Genomic DNA, 23,983 nt, shown 5'->3' with positions numbered 1-23,983 from the left:
AAACTCAACGGTACTGCGGGCCATTTTACAAAACGGAACCAGTGACGGTCAAGTCCCCCACCTCCTCTCTCCAGAAAAAGTACCAAGCAAAAGCGGACAGTACTTAAACGTGCAAGAGAGATGTGAGGCCTGGGGTGCTTGGAAGGACAGCCCTCCTCCCTAACTGGCCCTTCCCCTGACCTAATGACAGGGAGACTAACATACCGTGTGGTCAAACGAAGACGGCCAAGACCGAAGGTCCGGAAACCACGCAGGCTCTGGAGTGGCCTGCAAACGCCAGCCCTACTGCGGTCGGGAGGGAGCACCCCCTTCCCCGCGTCCCCACTACCCTTGGGTCCGGTGCTGGTTGGCTGTTGACCACTGCTTTCTGACTCCGGAGACACCCTGCAGCTGCCCCAGCATGTAGAATAAGACGAAGGGCCCCCTTTCCTCTTTTTCCCTCCGGTGAAACTTCTGGAAGCAGAACAGACTGGTGCAGCGTCCGCTCCCCGCAGGCAGCCTCGCCCTCTACAGCCCTGGTCTCTCTGAGCGGTGAGCAACCTGTCCCCGCCCCAGGAGGCGCACAGGAGCTCTGTCTTCCGCGAGCCCCGTGCACCCCCATGCGGGAAGGGGTTGACCTTCTGTCCTCCCCCACCTCCCCTCTGTGCACTGGCTTCCACGTTCACACGCTCTCCTCCTCCACACGCCCCACCCGCCTCGGGGGGTCCAAGCGTTCCTCTCGCTGAAGGGGGGTCGTGGGTGCGTGGCTAACATCACTCACTGCCAGAGAAGGAGGACTTCTATTTAACGTTAAGCATCACACTCCACCTACTTTAACAAGGACATTTTTGGCTTCATGATAAGGGGCCCCATTAGCCCAGAGGAAAGTCTTCGCATATAAATGTTAAAAGTTGCATCCTAAAGTAGCAGATAGTGAGAAACGATTCTTTTCTTTACTTTCATGCCACAGTTTTGTTTTTCCCGTTTCTTTGGTACCCAGAGCGAGCCTCGGTTTCCCCCTAAAGAAATAAAATGGAAGACAAGTGTTCAGGCAAATAACATCGGATATCCTCTGAAGATCTGTGTGTGCTCCAAAGACCGCTAAAGCCTCTAGGAAACAGGGGGTTGAGGTATATGTATACTAAAATGCATTTCTTACGTAAATTCAAATGTAAACCCAGACAAACAATGTGACAAACATCCAACTGCCCCCATTTCTGTAATTACTGTGATAACATTACATGACCGCACAATCGCAAAAAGAAAAGATAATTTTGAGATCTTTTAGCTCAGTCGTTTTCAAATCTGGCCAGCGGTCAGGCTCCCCTCGCGGGGTCTTTTACTAACAAATTTCCTAGGCTCCACGCATGAAGAGTCAGACCCAACGGTCATGCCCGGGACCTAGAAGTTTGTATTTTTTTCCCCATGAAATTCGATATTCCAACGCCCTTGTTATACAGAGGACACTAAGGTCTAAAGAGGTCAAGAAGTCCTCTCAGGCTAACAGAGCAAGGGCCAGAGAAAAGGGTGGAACCAGGTCTCTTGTCCCCCAGTCCGTTAGTTTTTCTGTTGCTGTTTGTGTCCCAGCGCTTTCCCCGAGACCTGTCGCCCTCACACGTCACCAACATCTGTAGGGATCCTGTTTTCAGAAGTAGGCGTTAGGCTGTTTCAAGGCAAGGACCACGTCTCCTATTCCTTCCGACACAGTCCTAAATGTCCAGTGGCTCACATCTCTGTCTGCCATCACCCAAGCAGGTGCAGAATTATCTAGCTGGATATCCAGCTAGAGGAGGGGAGTGAAGCCTGAACGTATGAAGACGCCAAGTTCAAACAACGGGACTTTGAATGACAATACAAGCTGCATAAGATGAATTACTCTGTCTTCCCCTTGTTCCTGAATTATGTTAGGTGAAAAAATAAATGGATCCAAGGGATAGAAAGAAGCCATTTACCTATAACATTTGGCAAACGTGAATCATAAAGATCCTAAACTATTCTAAGGAGGTAATCCTCAGCAATTGTAACAACTATATGTTGCTGAATTTTGTTACTGTTTCTCTTGGTTTTCAGTGTGTTTTCTCAGTCTTACAAAACATTCTTCCCGGACGGAGTCAAACTATAACTCCTTTATAAAGCTGACTGGGAGGGACGAAATACATTTAGCCTCTACATCACAACAGGGTTCCTCTCTCTCCCTCTCTCCCCCCAAATATATACATATATATTGGGGGTAATACACACACACACACACACACACACACACACACACACACACACACTCTTACAAGTGTGAATTTAGTTGGAGGTGGGGGACCAGGACTCGTCATATTTTCTATTTGTAGCTATGAATCACAAACCATGTTATAAATAATTCTACTATATTGCCATCTTGATTTTGGATATGATAAGGAAAATGAGATCACCAACGCATTTTAAAAGCCAACGGGAACATGTTAGAGAACATCTAGGGCTAAAATGTAAATAAATCCGCAGATGCATGAACCACTGGTACCACACAGCCCAGCCCTGATGGCGCCCACTTCCCACGCAGCTGTGCCGGGGCAGGGACAAGGAGGGGCCGCCCAGAGGGACCGTCCAGGACCAGGGGGAGAGCCCAGCCCTCCACACGGAGCACTACGGCCGGCCCTGGCATCCCGGCCGGCCCTGGCATCCCGAGTGCCTCCTGCCCCAGGCAACACTAAACAGACGTACGGGTCTACCTGAAGGAAATGTCCTTAGAGATAACTGACAGATGTGGCCCTGCCCCCTGGAAAGAGCCTCCATACGGGGTGGGGGGTGGAGGGAGATGGGGAGCCCCGGACGGCTCTTCTTCAAGTCTTCCGCCACAAGAGGCTGGGCAGGACATACCTTCTTGAACTTGCATTTTAATTTTTACGGACAAGGAACTTTCTCTTCTTTTTTAACTGTTCAATTCATCTTGCCTAGGTAGAGATTCCTAGTCATTCCTCCAAATAATTTTTTCAAAAATCACATTGATACGCTCATTCATCCATTTATTCACTCAACACCTATTTACTAACGGGTGACTGGACTTACAGAAGATCAGAGCCTCAGACATCGTCACCCCAGGCCCTTCCCTTAGGACCCGAGGGGGGGGGGGCAGGGGCAGAGCCAGCCCCACAGTCTGGGCTCCTCACCCCCAAACCCCTGATTCAGTAGCCACCGCCCCACCCCACCCAAGCATTTAGCAAAACCGCATGCAAAATGTATGTACTTTTTCATTTCAAAAATGAAAAAACTTACAAAATGAGTTTTTGTACCTTACTACAATTTATAAAGCTAATGAATATTAGCAAAATGGAATGATAGAACCAAAGCTAAACGAGACTTTAAAAAAAAAAAAGTAATTGCAGGGTTTATAAAGATGCTTTCCACTTTGTTTTGACGTTAAATGTTTTATAAAGTCATATGCTATATACACATGACAACTTTTCTGTCTTTCTGCATGGTTAGGAAGTCTTTCCAGAAGGACAACAACGCCACAAAACGACACTCGAAGAAAACACAGACCATAGCACATTCCACAGCACTAACATTTATAATCTGTGGTTCTAGTCTACGACATCCACTTGGGGTCTAGACATACACTGTGGACATTAGCTGAGAAAACATCCATTTTCTACGTAATCAGAAGGAGGATAAAGCTGCTGCCAACATTTCCATAAAATATCGTAACTGCCATTATCTCCTGCGCAATCAAACCGCATTTAGTGAGCAGACTGGCTGAGCTCACTGAAGTTCTGGACGGTCTTACAACAGGAGAGGTTTACACAGACAACACATCTCTTCAGGGAGGTTTTAATGAGTAGTCTATATTCAAATTTATTTTCTGATGGACCATATATTTGTGTAGAAATATATTTATCACCCCAATCCTTTAATAAAATGCATTGTGCCCGGTTCCATAAAATAGAGTTCCTTAACAACCCCCCCCAAAAAAACAAAACAAAAAACCAAAAAACAAAGAACCCCAAAACCTCTTAGCTGACAGTTACAACTATGAATGAAGAGCTTCAGTTGCTGTGCAGTCTAATCCCCAGGAAAATTACATCAAAAATAGACGTTTTATGACAAGATCACTTAGATCTATCTCAAAAGCAGAACAAATAGAAAACAACACCATGAATGGAATTTAAGTATTTTTCTGACCACTACTGCAGAAACACAGAAACTCGGCAGATTGCTGACATGCAGAAACCAGCAGTATACAGGAAAGAATTAACAAATCAAACTCAGTACGATTTTAATAACTGGATTGAAAGCAGACACTTAATAAAACCAAAATATTTCTTCCTCAAGGCAACCGTTAGCTAAAAGGAAAAATGATTTCATATCCTTGGTCCATAAAGAAGACACATTTATTTACATTCTCAATGGACTAAAAGAGGTTTTAAACTGTCACAATTAAAATTTTATGCTTCCAAAAATATCATTATGATCAATGCACTTAACTTAAAGCTTCAGGGATTAATAACTTCATTTAGACTTCTTAAAAAACCAACACAAACATACTTTCTAGAGTGCAAAAGGCTTCTTATTAAATACTTCAGTAACACAAAAGCAATTTGTTTTTTAAACACGGGAATCCTTTTCTGAAGGATCATCACCACAAAGGCATCCATTGCCGGCAATGGATGCTGAACAAGACTGCCAGCTCAGGTAAAATGCAACACTAAAGCCTCGCATTCAGTTTCCGCCCCTGCCCAGATGAACCCACTTATTTGTACAGACTCATTGTTGGACTCTGGTACATGCACATGTACGCATCACAGAGAAGTCTTCGCGCACAGCCTTGGATTCTTCTGGAGTCCAAAGAGTGTAGGTCTTCCGGAGACATTTTCAAGTACTCTCCTACTTCCGGGCATGGGGTAACCTGAGGAATGTTGAAGCCATTCTGACCACCTACGGAAAAGAGGAAGAGCTCTATTTAGGGCAGTAAAGTTCTAAACCTTCTGCTGCCCTGACCTACCAAAGCGATTTTACAATTCTAAATTTAGGGAAGCTAACTTTCCAGATCAGAAGGACCTGGTTTCACTCCTGATTTTTAAACGCTAAAGCCTCTTTTTAACTCTTGACGGTTTTCTCATTTCTTGGGCTTGGAGAGGATTCTGGGGCCAACAGAATAAAGCTGGTAGAAGGAGGCAGATCCTGAGCAAAGTTCTAAACCCGCTTTGTAGGTTTGTCTGTATTCAGTTAGGGAACAGTGCCGCGTGCACGTAAGCACGCGTCCACCTCCTCGCATCCCGTGTCCCTTCCCAGACAGAAGCACCCCCACACGTCTCACCATGCGATCATCCAGTTTAGAGCAGATCTAGCAAAATGAATACTATTGCACTTCCAAAAATTTTAAACCTTTTGCTTCACATGTCATTAGAGTGAATGAGAACGCCGGGGGGGTGTGGTGCTAGGCGCCCCCCGAAAGCCTCTCCCGGCCTACCCTCCCAATGGCCTTTCCCAACGTCTCACATCGGGATGCTTGTCAGTTACAGTAGAGCCCCTGGTACTGTACGTGGGCTCGTTAACGCATCTGTTAAATAATGCCTACGCATCCCAGAGAAGGGCCTAGAAGGGGTAGCATGCTCCCCATTTGGGGAAGAAACACGTTACCTGCAGAATAGGCTGATTTTTCCAAAGAAGACATTTATTCTAGTCTTTGCTTTGTCATTTAGAAGACAACGTAGTTCAGTATAAAAAACATAAGCACCGAGGTCAGAAAGACGGCGTTAAATACAAACTATGTGACCTTAGGCACCCTAGCTTCAGCCTCAACAACAGAGAAAGAGGAGTGATCCCCATCTTGCAGGGATTTTGTGGGAGACTCAGTGTGCTTCCCAGAGAGCTCGGCACATGGGCGCCCGATAAACGGTGACCATGGCTTGAACAGAAAATGGGAGGAGCGCGAAAGTAAAAGAAGACAAAGCCGAAAGTAAAACCTCTCAGCCCTAAAATGAGAATTCTAGGATTCTTTTTACAAAAATCACCTGTGTGTCAAAATATCACAACGATATTATTCCTTAGTTTAGTAATGCTGTCTATGCATTTCGAGACTGTCAGCCTGTGTCCCCAAGATACTTCTCGAAGGCTTTTCGCACACACTCTTCTACTACTCAGCACAGACGACCCACCACGAACTATCCCAGCGCAAAGGAGAAAAGGGCCACAGGGAGAAGAAAGGTATTTCAGCTACCATCTCGATCGGCCATGCTGTCAAAGAAGAGCCAGGCAGAGTCGTCCTTCCCGTACTTCACAAAAGCAACATAGTGGCTTGTTTCTATGCAGAGAACAGCAAACAGTTCCATCTTCTGGCAGGGGATGCAGCCGTGCCTCCAGTCCCAGTCGGGTAAATCTTTGGGAAGTGACACTGGGTTATATTTATGGTTCAGTCTCTTGGGATGAAGGTGGACCTGAAACGGAACAGGAAGGGAATGTCGCTCACGGGCCGGACTCAGTATTGCCGGCGACGGGGCTCCACTCACCCTAACTGAATCCACCCCTGCAAACAGCAACCGAGTACTTGTAAAAAGTCCACCAAGTAAACAGAAGACACGTAAACAATCCCACTGGATTATGAATTCAAGTTAATAAGGACTCTGAAAACTTTCCAAAAACCTGACATGTTTCCAACTTCAAATAATCTCCGATTTCAGAAGAGCACATCCATTGAGTGAAGTCACACTTACTTGGGTGTTGCAGGTTTTACAAAACTGCTTGATGTTTCCGGCTGAGATGTCGGGATCATCATAACACTCTCTACACTCGTACATGGCGAGCCCCCCGCAGATCCGGCACTGCCTGGGGGCTAAAGCGGTAGGGGCGAGAGAGGGGTCAGGGGGCCTTTAAACACGTATTCTCCCATTAAAAGGGTTAAAAGGAAAAGTTTAAGCTTTATTAAGGACTTAGATTCAAACAGGTCTGTCCTTCCCGGTCCCCATAAATGTTACTGTATTTCCTTGGACACAGGATATCTTTAAAGACATTTTCTCTGATCAAGTGACCATTTTTTATTTAAAAAAAATTTTGTTTTATTACATTTATTTATTTTTGATAGAGACAGAGCACAAGTCGGGGAGGGACAGAGAGAGAAGGAGACACAGAATCCGAAGCTGGCTCCAGGTTCTGAGCCATCAGCATAGAGCCTGACGCGGGGCTCGAACTCACAAACCGTGAGATCATGACCTGAGCTGAAGTCAGATGCTCAACCAACTGAGCCATCCAGGCGCCCCTCAAGTGAGTGCAGGGGCACCTAGGTGGCTCAGTCAGTTAAGTGTCCAACTCTTGGTTTCAGCTCAGGTCATGATCTCATGCTTCGTGGGATTAAGCCCCATGTCGGGCTCTGTGCTGACAGTGTGGAGCCTGCTTGGGGTTCTTTCTCTCCTCTCTCTCTGCCCCTCCCCTGCTCACACTCTCTCAAAATAAATAAATGTTTTAAAAAATTAAAAATAGTATATTCTAGGGTGTTTTCACATGATTAAAAAATGCCTACTGATGAAAATTCAAAGATACAGCAAAGTACAAAAAGAAAGCTACAAGCATCTACAATTTCAGTTAGCAAGAGGCAACCACTGTCCACACTACTGTGAGTTTTCTCCGATGACTGACTTATACCTCCATATTTACATAAACCGTGTGTGAGTGTGCGTGTGCGTGTCTCCTCTTATAGGAAGTATCAACGTACTTACCTTTTCACTTAGCTTTACATCATAACCACCTTCTTACATTCTGGTCTTCACAAACATGAATTATAATGGCAGTACTCCATTGTACAGAGTCACGAAAATTCATTTAACTACTCTCCTCTCCTATTGTTTCTGATTTCTTAATCGTGTGACAATAAATACATTTGCATAGAGAATATTTACTTCCGTCTCTGATTATTTTCTCAGAATATCTAGGACCGAAAGTACTAGCTTAATATTTCCAGGCTCTTAAGATACTGAATTGCCTTTCAGAAGAACTGCGTCCTGTAAGACTCTTACTCATAATTAGCGAGACTGGCCTATTTCTGAAAAACAAACAAAACTGGGGTCCCTGGGTGGTTCAGTCGGTTAAGCGTCCGACTTTGGCCCAGGTCTTCATCTCACAGTCTGTGGGTTCCAGCCCCATATCAGGCTCTGTGCGGACAGCTCAGAGCCTGGAACCTGCTTCGGATTCTGTGTCTCCCTCTCTCTCTCTGCCCCTCCCTCACTTGCTCATGCATGCGCGCGTGCTTTCTCTCTCTCTCAAAAATAAACGTTAAAAAATTTTTTTGAAAAACAAACAAAAAATCTTATACTTACTGTCTTCAAGTAAATCAGTTATATTTAATTCCAGGGAAGGAAAAATTTTTTTAAACAGTTTAAAGTCTTTTCCAAATCGAGGCATCTGAATAATGAGACATGATGGTGCCTAAAAACAAGATATATATATTTTTAGAATCAAAGTGCTGAAAAAAAATGTTCCCTATGAAACTGAAGCAGCCATGGCTGGCACCCCAGGGTGTGGTGCCGCCATGACATCGATGGCCTGCGAACGGGATCCGAGCCTGAAAGTGGAGCGTCAGGGCAGGGCACCAACGAGCTGCATATTTTCAGGATCCCTTCCACGGACACCCAGAGGTCAGGCAGTTCCACAACCCTGGGTCACTAAGAGTAAGATGACAATCTAACATTCTACTGTGGGTTTATATTTAAAATCAACGTTCTAGAAAACTTGTTTTGAGGGGCGCCTGGGTGTCTCAGCATCCGACTGCGGCTCAGGTCATGATCTCCCGGTTCGTGAGTTTGAGCCCCGCGTCGGGCTCTATGCTGACATCTCAGGGCCCGGAGCCTGCTTCGGATTCTGTGTCTCCCTCTCTCTCTGCCCCTCCCTCACTCAGGCTCTGTCTCTCTGTCTCAAAAATAAATAAACCTAGAAAGAAAGAAAGAAAGAAAGAAAGAAAGAAAGAAAGAAAGAAAGAAAGAAAGAAAGAGAGAGAGAGAGAGAGAGAGAGAGAGAGAGAGAGAGAGAGAAAGAAAGAAAGAAAGAAAGAAAGAAAGAAAGAAAGAAAGAAAACTTGTTTTGACAAGTACAATAAAGAAGCTGTTGTCACCGAAGGACACCATTCCTTGTATTTCAACAGATAACTGTAACTGTTCAAAGCTTTACCAGAACATTCTTTCAGAAACAAATACAATAAAAGTGAACCACAAGCATGTACTACTAAGATCATGAAGATATTCAGTAAACAGCAGAAGAAAAATAATTTCTATCACTTGTTCATTAACAGACCAATATAAGTGAATTTGTCTCTTGTTGAAGGAAAAGTAAACATTCTTTTTTGATATACTTGGCTGATATGTTTACGTTAAATATTAAGCTGGGTAAAACTAATGACAATTTTTAAAAAATCGTAAGTCTTCCCTTTGCTTTAAATACTACTTAAAAGTTTTCAAGTTACAAATTAGTTTTATATTTTCTTTGGCACCAAAAATCCAAAAAGTTCAATCTTAATTCTAAGACGTTTTCTACAAGGACACAACTGAAACTCTGAACTTTTTTTTTTTTTAATTTGTGTTTTGCTAACCGTTTGTGTGTTCTCAATGGGGTAAGATTAACAGTTATCGAATCCAGTAGTAGTCTTAAAAATACCAAGGACTGTCACATAAAATACAATCATCACTAACCTCTGCAAACTTCAGGTTACTGTTGATAAAAGACCATTCTAACAATTGCTGAATTGTAGGCACTCCAACTTTCTCATTTTTTTCCATAAAGATTTGATAGAAGTAACAATCTTGCACTTTTTGACCTGCTGATCTAAAAACACACAGGAAAAAACCATTTATTTACAAAATGCTTAAATGAGAATGTGAAGCTGTCCCAGCAGCATTTGAGGACAGAGAACGTATGAGGTTGCAGGTGTAATCCTGGGTAGGCGGAACACCAGGTGAAAGACAGTAATTTAGATTAAGTGTACTTTGCATAAAACCTTAAAAGTGAGTTCTTATTTCAGTTTTCATATTCAAAAGTTCCCGTAGTGATCAGCAGAAAAATAAGGGAATACCATCTGCAGTCAAAGAAGCACTGTATGAACACTAATAACCAGAAGCTAACTTGGTTTCAATGTATCTGTCCACATCTAAAAATCATTTTTAATCGACAATCCATTAAACTATTGACTGAGTGTTTAAAAGTTAAACTGCATTTAATGCTTGAAACAGGAAAACAAACTCTTATATATCTGAATGGGGCAGACCCTTGAAGTCCTTCTAGACCAAACTTTTCATTTCTGAAATGAAGGCCTGGAGATCTAGGGAAAAATAATCATTGCTTCCCGGCAACTGAAAGCAGCACTACGTGTGGCAACCAGGTGCCCTACCAACCACTTATCATTCCTTCCACGAAAGCATGCTGTCTCTTTAGATGGTCGCTCATTTATTCAACAAAGGCCAAGTAAGCTCCTTCCATGCGCCAATCACAGTGTTACCATTATATTAAACATTTTGCTTTTACATATTTTACTAGAGAATGCCATTAGCCTTTAAAACGAACTCTACCAAAAGGATTAATTATCTTTAAGTGTATGATTTATCTTTTCAGCAGAATTTCTGGGTACAGAATTAGCCTACTTATAGCTAGATTTCAAGTTTTTATAGAAAATTACTAACATGGTTTTCATAATGAAACAGCTATTCAGAGACAAACCTTCAGAAACCCTCAGTTTTCCAAAGCAACTTACACCTGAAATAAACAAAACTTATTTGTTAACAAATCCAGGAGATTCATGAGAACCCACCACAAATAAACACAAATGATAATCAAAAAACCTGAAGGTTATGCTGTTATCGGTATTTTAATTGGTTGTTGATGACTGTAGGAGACCAGCATTTTTCTGTGAAAGCCAAAAGCATAAAAAAATTTTACAGGGAACAGGAAAAAAAGTAAGACAGGAAACTAAGAAAGCATAAAGCAGCAGAGGTCAGTAGTCGTGAGAACTCGAAATAGTAACGGTGACAAGGAAGGAGAATCGTGGTTGATGGGAACCCACGTTGAGAGAAGAGAGCCAGAAGTGACTCTGTAAGACCAACAACTTTGTGATATTGAAGCAGAAGGATTAGGAGCCTGGGTGGAGGCTGGGAAAGGGAAAAAAAAAAAAAAAACCCAGCAAGCACTCAAGTCTCATTACTGTAGTTTTAGAAGGCTAAAACCCTAGAGTAATTAGCTGGTCATTAAGACACACAAATACAAGAATGACAAGAAAGCTGGTGCTATTGTACAACACTGCAAATTTAGATTGCTTGTTCTCCACTAAGAAAATCTAGAAGCAGAAGGGTACAAAGGTTACAATAGCCTTAGAATAAAACAGACATCGACGGAGAAGATAAAAACATTCGTGGAATTGTAGGATATCGGTCTGTCTACCTTCACAACACAGACCTTAATGGGTAGCCACTAAAATTCTTTACAGGTTCTGGGTTATCTTGCACTGTGGAATAGAATATATCTGTGTAATAAGAATACCCAGACCATGTTCTATAATGAGAAGTACTCGGTAACACAACCTGACAATTGTCCTGTATCTTCGCTTCTTGTTGCCGATTTGATTCCATTAGTTTTCTTGGCACGCTTCACCTCCGTGCCCTATCCTCTCGTTGGTGGCTATGATTTTAGGTTCACCTTCTCTTTAACACCCCACACAGAATGAGTCACCATTACCCCTACTATCATTACCATTGTTTTTTTGAGTATGAAGGCTTAGTTTACCCACATTTACGACCTTGACTCATCCTTGTTTCTTGCATACTACTCCTTTATTCTAAATTCAGCTTGGACTTACTACAGTACATCCTGTGATAAGTCACTGAGTTAGACAATTCAGTCCTGGCTCTTCTAGCTCAGGAATTCTGTGCATCTTTCTCCTTAGAACTTAAGTCTGCCCCCAGTTCTGGAAAACCTTCAGTTAGTAACTATCAAACTATTTCTTCTTCCCCATTCTCTCTCACGTCTCCTTCTAGAACTGCACTAAGAGTCTGTCTTCCATGTCTTTTATCCTCTCTCGTTTGCCAACTTCTTTTCCCTTTGGGCTACATTCCAGGTACTTTCTTCAGATTGATCTTCCAAATGAGCAATTCTTTCTTCAGCTGTACATACTGCATTCAGTGACGTACCCCCCTCCCGGCCATAAAGTATATATGTGGAGATAGACATTTTTAAAGCTCTATTTCTGGGAATTCTATTTTTGTTTATTTGATTATGTTGGTTATCAAATCCGCATTTATCCCCCTGGGTAGCTAAGTCCTTTGCCACTTCAGTCCTCTAAGACTACCATGCAGCCTCTCAGACTGTTCCACTATTTCAGATTTTACAGTACTCCTCCCCTTATTTGTTACATCAGCTGACTCCCCACCAGAAAGGGGTACACAGGTGAAGAATGACACTTGGAAAAGAAGGGCTAACATTTAAAGCATCTTTTTATATCTTCTTATGATCTTTAAACCAGTGATTCTCCACATGAAGAGGCTGCTGAAGGGGAAGGGGAACAGTGACCCCTTCAAGGGGTGTCAGAACTTTCCAGAGCCCTCTTCAAACTGCACAAGACCTTCAAGCACTGAGATGCACTCCTACATGTGTCTGGCCCTCCTTACCCCCTGAGAATCATAGCTGTCTTCATCCTAGGTTATTACCAGAGTCTATTACATACCTAGGGTGTGTTAGGCTACAAAAAAAAAAAAAAAAAAAAAACTGTTTTGATCATCTGAAATTTATTTCTTCAAGAAGAAAAAGTGACTTTTTTCTCCCAAATTGCCTGTTAGATTTCCTATATCATGTATCAAACACAGCTTTCTTTCCTCATTTGTGTTTGAAAGCTGACTTATACTGAAATTCTATTTTTGAGCTTTCTATTCAGGTCTGTTGATCCACATTTCTACTTTTATATAGTATCACACTGTTTAATGTCTATTGCTTTGCCTTAGAGCTTTTAATAGAACTCTTTTTTAAAAAACCTTCAAACTTCAATGTTTTCACCCATTTCATCCTGTAAAGAACTCTAAAGTCACTTCACTGAGTTCAAAAAAAAAAAGTTAAGATCTTGCTTATGTGCAAGTGATTCTACAAAAATTAACATCTTTAAGTAATTTAATATTTTTACCTGGAATACAATCTTTTTTCCCTAATTAATCAAATCACCTTTTAGCTCTGTGATGGGTTTTAAAAAACCCATTTCAATAAAATTGATTTCTCGGCATTTTGTACTTTTATGAAGTATGAAAGTGTCCCTTTTTCATATTTGCTAGAAGACATATTGAAGTGCTATTGATTTCTCCATGATTACTCTCTACATGGTCAAATTACAAGGTCTTTTGTCAATTCTAGCAGTTTCTGAACAATTCTCTAGGATTTTCTAGGTGTTCATATAGCTATTACCATCTTTGAATAGATTAACAAATATTGTATTCTTGATGTTTATGTATCATGTCTTATTTCATTAGTTAGAACTTCCAAAACAATATCAAACTGTAACTGTGGTATTGTCCTCCTTCCCTTCCTTCTCATCCATCAATTCAACACTAGCATCAAACAACATCACTTAGGACCCAAAGATAAGTAAGAGTATTTGTCTGTGATTAGCTCTTAGGGAAGTAAATAGTAAATCAGCAAGACTTTTTTTTTTTTTTTTTGAAACGTTTATTCATTTTTGAGAGGGAGAGCATGAGCAGGGGAAGGGCAGAGAGAGGGGCAGGACAGAGGATCAAACGGGCTCTAGGCTTCGGTGAGCCCAACATGGGTCTCAAACTCACTAACAGTGAGATCATGACCTGAGCTGAAGTCGGACACTCAACCGACTGAGCAACCCAGGCGCCCCAATGAGCAAGATTTTCAACAGAGAAACCCAAGCTACACTGTAAAAGGGTCCAGCACGTAGACTGTGAACATTAAACCATCCACAAAGTTCATCCATTTAGAATATCTCACTAAGAACCTGGGTGCATCAGATTCAAGACTGTCATTCAAGACAGAGGAGAAAAAAGGTAAGTTACAAAACAGGGAACAAGAGAGCTACTATGAGGCTAAATTAATTCTCTGAGTGACGGATAGTCAAAACCATATTTTCGTGGTATCTCATTGGGTTAGAATAAGATTCTCTCTTGTCTACGGACGTACCACCCTGAACGCGCCCGATCTCGTCTTATCTCGGAAGCTAAGCAGGGTCGGGGCTGGTTAGTACTTGGATGGGAGAATAAGATTCTCTTAGAATCTTTAATTTCCCTTAGAACCTTTCATTGATTAAATTATAAGATACATTCAGATTTATAAGACAATGATTTGCAATGGTATTTATTACTAGGGTTAAAATTAAAAGCACAAATTTACGCTGGATTCATTCTTCCAGTTAAGTATGATACTATGGCGAGGACAATGATCAAATTAATTAAATAGTTAAATTAATTTGCATTGTAGGAACCTAGCATATTAAGATTCCTAAACAAATACAATATTATGTAATCACTAAAGAAATCATTTCTATGGAATGACAGCAGAGAAAATGAAGACTGTCTATTTTTTCCAATGCTTCCGTAATAATTTAAAAGTTACCTTATTTTTAACAATGGTTCTACCCTTAAAATATGATGAAACAGGATATTCAAGAACTCTTCAGGATCTAGAAGAAAATAAAAACTCAAGTCACAGACAAAATTTTTAAATTATTCTTTTATAATGTTATATTCTTATTCTGACTTCATTTTCATAATCAATTTGTTTTAACTAAAAGCACAGTTCTCAAGTTTTCCTGCCTATGAAAAATATAAAGGGTATTTAAATAATTATGATAAAGTACGACAGTCTAATTTTGTTATAACTTTACTGCATATGAAAAGGTATAATAATTCACGTATAATGAAATCACCTTAATTTCTCCTGAGGGGGTAAGTAGAATAAAACTGGAAATGTAACTTTGTTTTTTTCCTGTGAGTTAACAAATTATCAAGTCTCTTAACATGACAGCTGGTGACAGTGTGCTGCTTACATGTTCACAGTCAGGAGCTGAATCTCTGAGCAAATCCATTAGCTCAGAATAGATTAAAATATGGTCTCTGACCATAAGCTTCATTCCAGTTAGCCATTTTTTGACTCCCTTTATAACAAGAAAAGCTACCTGGAAAACTGGGGACAGACCCAATGCAACCCTTCAGCACAGAAAGGGAAACAATGCCAATATCACACTGGAAGGAAAGAAAAAACCTATTTCTTCCCTTAAGGTCCTGCAACTAGACAGCTTCCCACGTATCACTCACTTTTAGAAGAGGTAAAGCATTTTACAAAAAGGGGACAAAACTGCACAGCCCAGAGAAACTAATATTACACTGTATGTTAACTAACTGGAATTTAGGTAAAAACTTTTTAAAAAACGCACATCACATGGAAAGGAATTTCTAGTTTAAAAATAAAACCCCCAAAGTTACAGAGACACACATTTCCACCAATAATTTAGCATATGCTTTCAAGTTATTTTGAATGCATATCCTATAAATTAAGAGTCACCTTTTTCTTCCGAGGTAAATCCTGATGCAGCCTCAACTTTTTCAAGTATTTTCCTCAGTTTCATAATCTTTGTTGCACACACATATCCATATCTACGTGGATAACAAACAATTAGTACTGGCATATACATTAAATTAGTATAGCACTTTTGATAATCACATTCTTCTATAATTCCAACATGTCATACATAAATTAATAGGCTAGACAATTATTTTGAAAATCACAATTACAGGCTACTTCTTGACGCTTGCAAGTTAAAAATCTAGCATCAGAATTATCCCACACACTAACTACTACGCCTTAAAAACAGCTGTCATATACTAATACAGAAAAAGCATTTTTAAAGTACAATGATTGGTCTTTTATTGATTATTTTTTTAATTTTTTTAATGTTTATTTATTTGAGAGAGAGAGAGTGAGCGAGCATGAGTGGGGGAGGGGTGGAGAGAGAGGGTGACACAGAATCCGAAGCAGGCTCCAGTCGCTGAGCTGTCAGCACAGAGCCCTATGCGGGGCTTGAACCCATGAATTGTGAGATCATGACCTGAGCTGAAGTCAGACTGAGCCATCCAGGCGCTGCCCCCTGCCCAAGACTGGTCTTTTAATACTATTTGCTTAAGAAAGCAAAGCATTTACTTTAAAAAACAACTTAAAGAGAGAGTCCTTTTAATACTAAAGGCCAAAAAAGCCACCAAAGGGAATGGCAAAGGGCACTGATAAGAAACTATTGAAGGTGTGCCATCAAGCCGGTCATCACGTGCATGAGTGCATGACGTTTTCTCTCATCTTTGTCTGAATACAGGACACATTTAATACATTCAGGTTAATCCCTGACAAAATTCTATGCTAAAAACGCCTTCAGAAGAAACCTTAGAGGCCACCACATGTTTAACGAGAAAAATGGGGACTAGCTAATCTTATATCCATTTTGTATATTGACTCTTCACTCACTCATTAACCCTTTGCAACCAACATATACTGGGCACCTACCACTTATACAGTAATCTAACCTGTCAGCCTCTGGGAATACGAAAAGAGTAAGGTGGAAAAAAAGGATCTCTGCCTTTGAGAAGCTTGAAATAGAGCAGGGGTTTCAGTTCCAAATAAAACCATTCAGCTATAATACAGGTACGAACACTGCAGACACAGGGAATCTCGATCACAAGGTCCTTGCTGTGGATAGGGCGACAGAGTCTGGTTAATCATGATTCTCAACTGGACGGACAACAGTATCCAAGTAATGTCTATTGATGGACTTAGGGTATCTGGGACGGAAGGAAGGAAGTGGTAACATGACTCAGAGTTTTGGATTTGATCTGTCTTGTTCCATTATCAATTACTTGGGGGAAGAAATGGAGGGTATATTTAAAAATTTGCATAAGATAAAATAACTGATGTAAAAATCAAGCCTCATAATTATCTTAAAGGGTAAAAAAAAAAAAAAAAACAGTTATTTTCACCATTACAGAATGTAAAGAAAACAAAAGACAGAAGTAGAGAAATTTATTCCCTTATAATTTACTTTCTTCGCCATGTTACATAGTAGGCCATTCTGAATGCTCTTTATAGTTCAGTATTTTGCATGTTTTCATCAAAATCTTGTATCAAACAATTCTTTAAGTTTTATTTATTTGAGAGAGATGGCAAGTGAGCATGAGAGAGGGAGAGGGAAGAGAATCATAGGCAGGCTCCATGCTGCCAGCTCAGAGACCAATGTGGGGCTCAAACCCACGAACCGTGAGATCATGACCTGAGCCAAACTCAAGGGTCAGACACTTAAGTGACTGAGCCACCCATGCACCCCTCAAACTCTTTTAAATTTTAATTGTTAAATAAAAATGTGCCACAAGACTTAAAAATTCATCTTAATATGGACTTTAAATTCCATAGGTGGCTCTCTATATTCCTGAGTGAACAGATGTCTTTTATAATGTATGGCCCTAACTTCATAGTTTAAATTTTATAATGTGGCATTATCATGTATCCCTGCTACCACCACTTATGAAAAGTCTTTACTTAATGTCTTATTACTTGTGCTTGTATCATTACAAATTGCTTTCAGTGACCAAAGACATATTTATAATTCACAAACTAGGAAATGACCAAAAACATCATTTTTTTTTAAATTTTTTTTTTTAACGTTTATTGATTTTTTTGAGACAGAGAGAGACAGAGCATGAATGGGGGAGGGTCAGAGAGAGGGAGACACAGAATCTGAAACAGACCCCAGGCTCTGAGCTGTCAGCACAGAGCCCGACGCGGGGCTCGAACTCACGGACCGCGAGATCATGACCTGAGCCGAAGTCGGACGCTTAACCGACCGAGCCACCCAGGCGCCCCAAAACATCATTTTTTTAAGCGATGTACAGGGAGGCCTAAGTGGATTCCTTTAACCAAGAAATGTGTTAATAAAATACACCTCATCTGTTTCCAACACAAGAGTATTCAACACTAGCTATTCTATAAATTAAAATTTTCTATGGGGCATCTGGCCGTCACTTGAGCGTCTGACTGCTGATTTTGGCTCAGGTCAGGATCAGGGTCATGGAACCAAGCCCCATGTCAGGCTCCACGCCGATTCTCTCTCTCCCTCTCTGCCCCTCTCCCCTGCTCAAGCCCTGCCTCTCTCTCTCTCTCTAAAATAAAATAAAAAATTAAATAAAAATTTCCCTTGCTCCTTTTTTTCCCAGATAAAATTAAGTTTAAGAAGCCAGACATGCGAATTAGACCAGAGGGTGTACTGTTAGGCACACGGCTGGAATAAGCTAGAGCAGAAGACAAGTACTTCTTATCAGCTTTTCGAACCTACTGCAATTACTAAATTGTACTATACCGTACCAAAATGCTTTCATCATTTAATGGCAAACACTATGTGCTACACCGTGACCAGATGGGAGAAATTAAATAAGACAGTAAAGGTTAAAAAACTGTAAATGCTTTATCGAGAGAACGAATTTCCACGCATCCCCTAATAAATGAAAGCAGGTGTGATTTACTTATTGTACCAAACAACAGAGCACTGGACACCATCGAAAGGCAAAACAATTCTGGGTCTTCTGCTTACATTCTCAGAGGATTCACGATTTCCGTCCTCAGTAGCTCTTGCGTTTCACTATAATATTCTACATCATTTTTTTCTTTAGGTCTAAGTAGCACAGTGTCCAGGACAGAACTAAAAGCAAACAAGCTGTAAAATAAAAGGAATAGTTTTCCTTATTCTGTACACGTTACGTTTGGGGACACAGATACTAAAAAGAATGTAACGAGAGAAAAAACAACCAAGTCTGGAGAACAAGGAACCTTACAAATTCGTGCTTTTCGTTAACACAGGTACCAAAGACACCTGCTAAGGTTCCTGTGGTTCAATCAACAGGGGCTAGAGATCCTTCCATGTTAAAAACACCAATCTTGAGAAAGCACAATATAGACTGACCGTGTTAAAGGATAAAAATAGGCCTTAAGAATATTAAGAGAACTTCTTTGCAAAAGCTGAAAAGGGGCCTACAAATCTGAGTCAAAGTCGACACCCAACAGAGGAGGAAGTCGGGAACTACTTCTCAAGGCACGCACACATACAATGACAACCTACACTAGATATCACACTACTCTCTCCCTGCAGCCCTTTGCAGAAATATAAATTTCCTTGAATGCCAAAATCACTTGTGAGCGACTAACAGCAGTGACTTGCTGGGACCAAAGAAAACGGAAATTTGGCTGATTTGTATCACAAAATCTAAAAAGGACTGCATCAATTCCGTAAGGCTTGTTTTGTCCACACACTGAAGAGACGGACAGTATCCTGCCCAATAGCCCACCGTGTTGATTCTTCTTCCCACTTTTAAAATGTTAACACCCCAATTAACTTCCTAATTCTTACAATGTGGCTGTATAGACCTGGCCACTTATGCTCAACTAAACTGGCAACGTACGTGGTTCGATCTCAGCGTAAAAATTCTTGTCGCGTTAAGTCGTTGGACTTTGGAATCAACTACGTATACGAGGGCATCTGTGCTTCTACTGAAAGTAATTCTTTAACATAAAGCTGCCTTACGATTGCCTCCACCTAGCGAAGGAAGCAAACACTTCCTCCTTACGCAAACACATAAGCAGCCAATGACTTATCAAGTCATGTTGTTTGATACGTGACAAAGATACTGTACTTACTGTCTTCAGTTACACGGTTTCCCAGACACCCTCAGAATATCTGTCCCACCTATAACACTATCGTTCTTACTGATCATTCGCCACATTACTTTTATATTAATTTGTTAATACAAGCACCCTGAGACGATGTTCAGTAGCTTCCAAGGGTATACAGTGAAATGTAAACCTCCCTTTTTCCCTGTTCCCCAGCCACCCAGTTTCTTTACTCAGAGGCAGTGAGCGGCTCCTCTCACGCACACGCACGTGCACACGTGTCTCCGCGCTAATTTTTAACTTACCAGAATAAGGTTGAGTCTAAGTAACACGAATTGTAATGACCCTGGATACCCTTCTTCTTTCCAATCATTATCTCTAAACCTTCTTTTTCCATTTTGGGTGGGGTATTTTCTTCCACTACTTCACTCAAGTAGCCTCCGAATGCTGCCAACATAAACATGAAAATGAAAAGCATCCTTTTCGACTACTACACCATGTACTCTGATAGACTTCTTCGTTTTAAGATACATTTTTGTATCGTGAGGCAAAATCTGTTTCCCAACTTAAAACTAAGCTAAAGGTGGGTTTGGTTTCATGGTTCTTCAGCGTGGCCAGTGACAATGGTGTTGTTCATTTTCAATCTCACTTCTTCCACCGCTTAAATTTTTTTAGTTTTTTTTAATGTTTATTTATTTTTGAGAGAGAGAGAGAGACAGAGAGAGACAGAGTGTGAGTGAGGGTGGGGCGGAGAGAGAGAGGGAGACACAGAATCCGAAGCAGGCTCCAGGCTCCAAGCTGTCAGCACAGAGCCCGACACGGGGCTCGAACCCACAAACTGCGAGATCACGACCTGAGCCGAAGCCGGACACTTAACCGACTGAGCCACCCAGGTGCCCCACTTCCTCCACCATTTAAAAAACACCTTAGAGTACTCAGTAGTGTATAAACAACATGTGCCAAGTAAAATATTTTGTTCCCCAAATATTTTATTGGTCTGAGATGCTTCGTCTTCAAGTCAGAAAACAAAAATTTCCAAAGTTTTGGAAAAAAATGTACTTCAACTGTAAGGAGAAATGTTCTTCATAAAGATGGCTTTCCTACTGATAGTCACTTAACCCTCAAGATGCTTCACGACCATTACCCAAAACTGGAAAGGGAGAACATCAAGAAACTGTCACCCATTACAAGTGATGAAGGGGATCTGTCCTTTATCAATCAATCTAAAACTGCTTCATATAATAATGCTGACCTTCTTAATCAGATATGGTTATTGATATGCTTTTATGATACATCGGGAAGGTAGTCAGGGCCAAAAGAAGGCCACATTTCAATTTCTACCTCTGTGTTTTTAAAAATTAAATGCCGGCAGGGGCGCGTGGGTGGCTCTATCGGTTAAGTGTCTGACTTCGGCTCAGGTCATGATCTCGCAGAGCATAGTTCGAGCCCTGCATCCGGCTTTGTGCTGACGGCTCAGAGCCTGAACCCTGCTTCGATTCTGTGTTTCCCTCTCTCTCGACCCCTCCCCTGCTTGTACTCTCTCTTTCTCTCAAAAATAAATAAACATTAAAAAAAAAATTTTTTTTTAATTAAATGCCAGAAACCAACAGGAAGAGAAAACTGTTTTCCTGACTAATACTTTTTTCAAAAGTCCCCTCTTGGGACCATTGTCACTCTCTTAGACACCAAGCAGCAATTTTAACTGATTTACAAGCCTGATGAACGTTGGCCAGAAATATATTGAAACGCTGTCACTGTGGCCTACTGCAAAATGGCCTGAGATCAGAACCAGAGTTATTGCAGATTTGTAAGGAAATGAAAGGCATCAAATACCCAGCGAGTTACAGCGTTCGATCTGATTGGAAACTGGCTGCAGGGATGCAAATCTCGAGTCGGGCCTGCAGCTCTTCAGCTTAACAAACAGCGCCTTCTTCAGGGCACAAGTGAAGTACCGTGTGCCCCTAAAGGTTCCGTCTGTACAGCCCGCACATTCATCTTCCTGAAAAAGAAATGCTTCGCTATACGTTATTCTGCACCGTGCGGCACAGCATACGCAGCATTATGGTTTCTACAATTGGTTTCTGGTTCACCCTTTCTCAGAATTCCGTCGTCACGGAATCCTGTCCCGAGAACTCCATCAGGAAAAGGGTGGGCTAAGCAGCGCTTCTGCCCACAACTGATCATTTAAGAAATTCCTGACTCCAGCATAAGTCCTCACTGCGTTTCCTTCCAGAATGTATGCTTAGACCTTCCCTGGTTAAAAGGTGTGACTTCCCCACATCAACTCCACATGTACTGGAACTAAGGGGCGGAGGCTGTTTATTTTAACAACCTCCCCCAAAGTAGCATTCACTAGCATGCAAACATTTAAATTGTTAGTATTTTACATCTTATAAATAAAAGCTAGGGGTACTCAAAGTATCCTCTCCAGATCGTGAAATGCCAAACAATATGCTTTCCTAATCTCCAAACGGAAAACCTTTCCCTCTACTAAGATCTCAAAAAATCTCTAAAAACGGCAATTAATCTTACAATGTATGATATAAATATTAGAACTGAGTCGGGGAGGGAGACTGAGGAAGAAAAAGAAAGCTGATAACAGATTTGCTTTCCTTACTCCATGTTGCTTAATATAATGAGTCTAAACACATTAGCCTAAAAATCTATTTTCATTCCTTGAACACAGATCAACTGACATCAGGAACAAACGGACCGGATGCTTCATGGGTGCCAAAGAAGCCAGGCAACACAGTAATAAAATTTTTCTCTAGTGACGGCTTTTTTGACGAATAGAACATTTGGACACAAAAAAAGCATAAGTGGGAAAAAACTGCACAAAACTCCAGAGAGAGAAGAGCTGCAATGTTTAAGTCAAATTCAATTACCAGTTCCAGTCCAGCTAGCACTTCGTTGAGTCCTGGCGGCTGACCGATCCAACGAATTACCCCATAGAAAGGAGGATTCTCTTTAACTTCAGCCAGTGAGCCCACTTCCAGACCATGGGAGTTCCCAGAAGCCATGGCCAAGGGTGGACTCTCCTGGACAGGGGCATTGTTTAGCTCTCCCATTACGGACTGAACTGACAGAGAAAGCGGGCTGTGGCCAATGCTTCCATTGGCATTGGGCATCTTGGTCAGACTGAATGGTAAAGAGTGAAATCTGTTCTCGGTAGATAATGAGTTCATGGAAGGAGGTTGCAGTGGTGGTGAAGCATGTCCAAAGTCTGGAGATATCTCTGTAAGCGACTTTGCGGGGTCTTCAGCAACTATAAAAAAAAGTGTTCTTATTTAGAGAAACATATTCGAGAGTATTAAAAATGCCCACATCTCTAAAGAAAATCAATATACACGACTAGTGTTAAGTGCCCATTTGACTCTAGTAGGATTCTTGTAAGCACTGCACACTTAATCTCTCCAAAACAGTGTTCCACATTCTCTTCCCACCTCCAAATTTTTCTACCTAGGTAAATGGCACCCAATGGCTCAAACTAAAAAAAAAAGAAAAAAAATCCATTATTGGTTAGTATTAAATAGGTTCTATTCTTTGTCTATAATATAATTTAGAAAACGGTACCAAAAAAAATACCAAAAATTTAGAAAGATGCTTTTTTTTTTCAAGTTTATTTATTTATTTTGAGAGAGAGAGAGAGAGAGAGAGAGAGCATGCGCACACAAGAGCAGGGCAGGGGCAGAAAGAGAGGGAGAGAGAGAGAATCCCAAGCAGGCTCCATGTTGCCAGCGCAGAGCTAAACACGGGACCAGATCCCACAAACCGCGAGATCATGACCTCAGTGGAGACCAATAGTCTGATGCTTAACAGACTGAGCCAGCCAGGCACCCCAAAAGATGCTTCTTAAATAGCTAAAGGATCAAAAAAGAAATGACTATGTAAATTTTTAAAATAAAGAAAAAAGAGAAAAAGAAAAAAGCAACAAACACTCGTGGAACACAGTTAACACAGTATTTACAAAAGAAATTTATAAACTGAATAGTTTATTTCAGGGAAAAAAAAGAATAGCAATGAACTCAGAATACAACTTAGGAAGTTAAAAGAACAGATTAACTGCCCAAAAAGTCAGTCACGAGGAAAGAATAAACACAAAACAGAAATTAATGGAAGAGAAAACAAATGTACACTAAAGAGGATCAAAGCCAGAATAAATACAAAAGCAGAAAATAATTTAAGAGAAAACAAACACATAAAAAGAGAAGCAAAACCAAAAGTTATTTTCTTAAAAGAACTATTACAGTTGCCAGCCAGGCACTGCAGATCAGTGGGGAAAGAATGAACTTCTCAATAAATAATATTGAGATCATCAATTACCCGTACATTAAAAAAAAAAATT

General features: G+C 41.0%; 1 protein-coding gene across 5 annotated transcripts in view; it reads right to left on the bottom strand.

The window, feature by feature from the left end:
* Nucleotides 1-3,784: 3,784 nt before the first annotated feature.
* Nucleotides 3,785-23,983, bottom strand: part of CYLD (CYLD lysine 63 deubiquitinase) — a 65,219-nt gene continuing 45,020 nt past the window's right edge. For all 5 annotated transcript variants that reach the window (XM_042970505.1, XM_042970507.1, XM_007096681.3 and 2 more), the window contains 11 exons: nt 22,524-22,903; nt 21,472-21,637; nt 19,944-20,085; nt 18,566-18,688; nt 15,502-15,593; nt 14,554-14,620; nt 9,642-9,774; nt 8,277-8,385; nt 6,681-6,799; nt 6,188-6,404; nt 3,785-4,902 (listed from right to left, as the gene is read on the bottom strand). In XM_042970505.1, the coding sequence (XP_042826439.1) occupies nt 4,718-4,902; nt 6,188-6,404; nt 6,681-6,799; nt 8,277-8,385; nt 9,642-9,774; nt 14,554-14,620; nt 15,502-15,593; nt 18,566-18,688; nt 19,944-20,085; nt 21,472-21,637; nt 22,524-22,903 (1,733 nt within the window). In that variant the 3' untranslated portion in view covers nt 3,785-4,717. The remainder of the gene's footprint in view (nt 4,903-6,187; nt 6,405-6,680; nt 6,800-8,276; nt 8,386-9,641; nt 9,775-14,553; nt 14,621-15,501; nt 15,594-18,565; nt 18,689-19,943; nt 20,086-21,471; nt 21,638-22,523; nt 22,904-23,983) is intronic.

Source organism: Panthera tigris, chromosome E2 (assembly GCF_018350195.1).
Source record: "Panthera tigris isolate Pti1 chromosome E2, P.tigris_Pti1_mat1.1, whole genome shotgun sequence".
NCBI lineage: Eukaryota > Metazoa > Chordata > Mammalia > Carnivora > Felidae > Panthera > Panthera tigris.
Note: the sequence above shows the minus strand (reverse complement) of the source record. Positions and strands in the feature narration are given on the sequence as shown.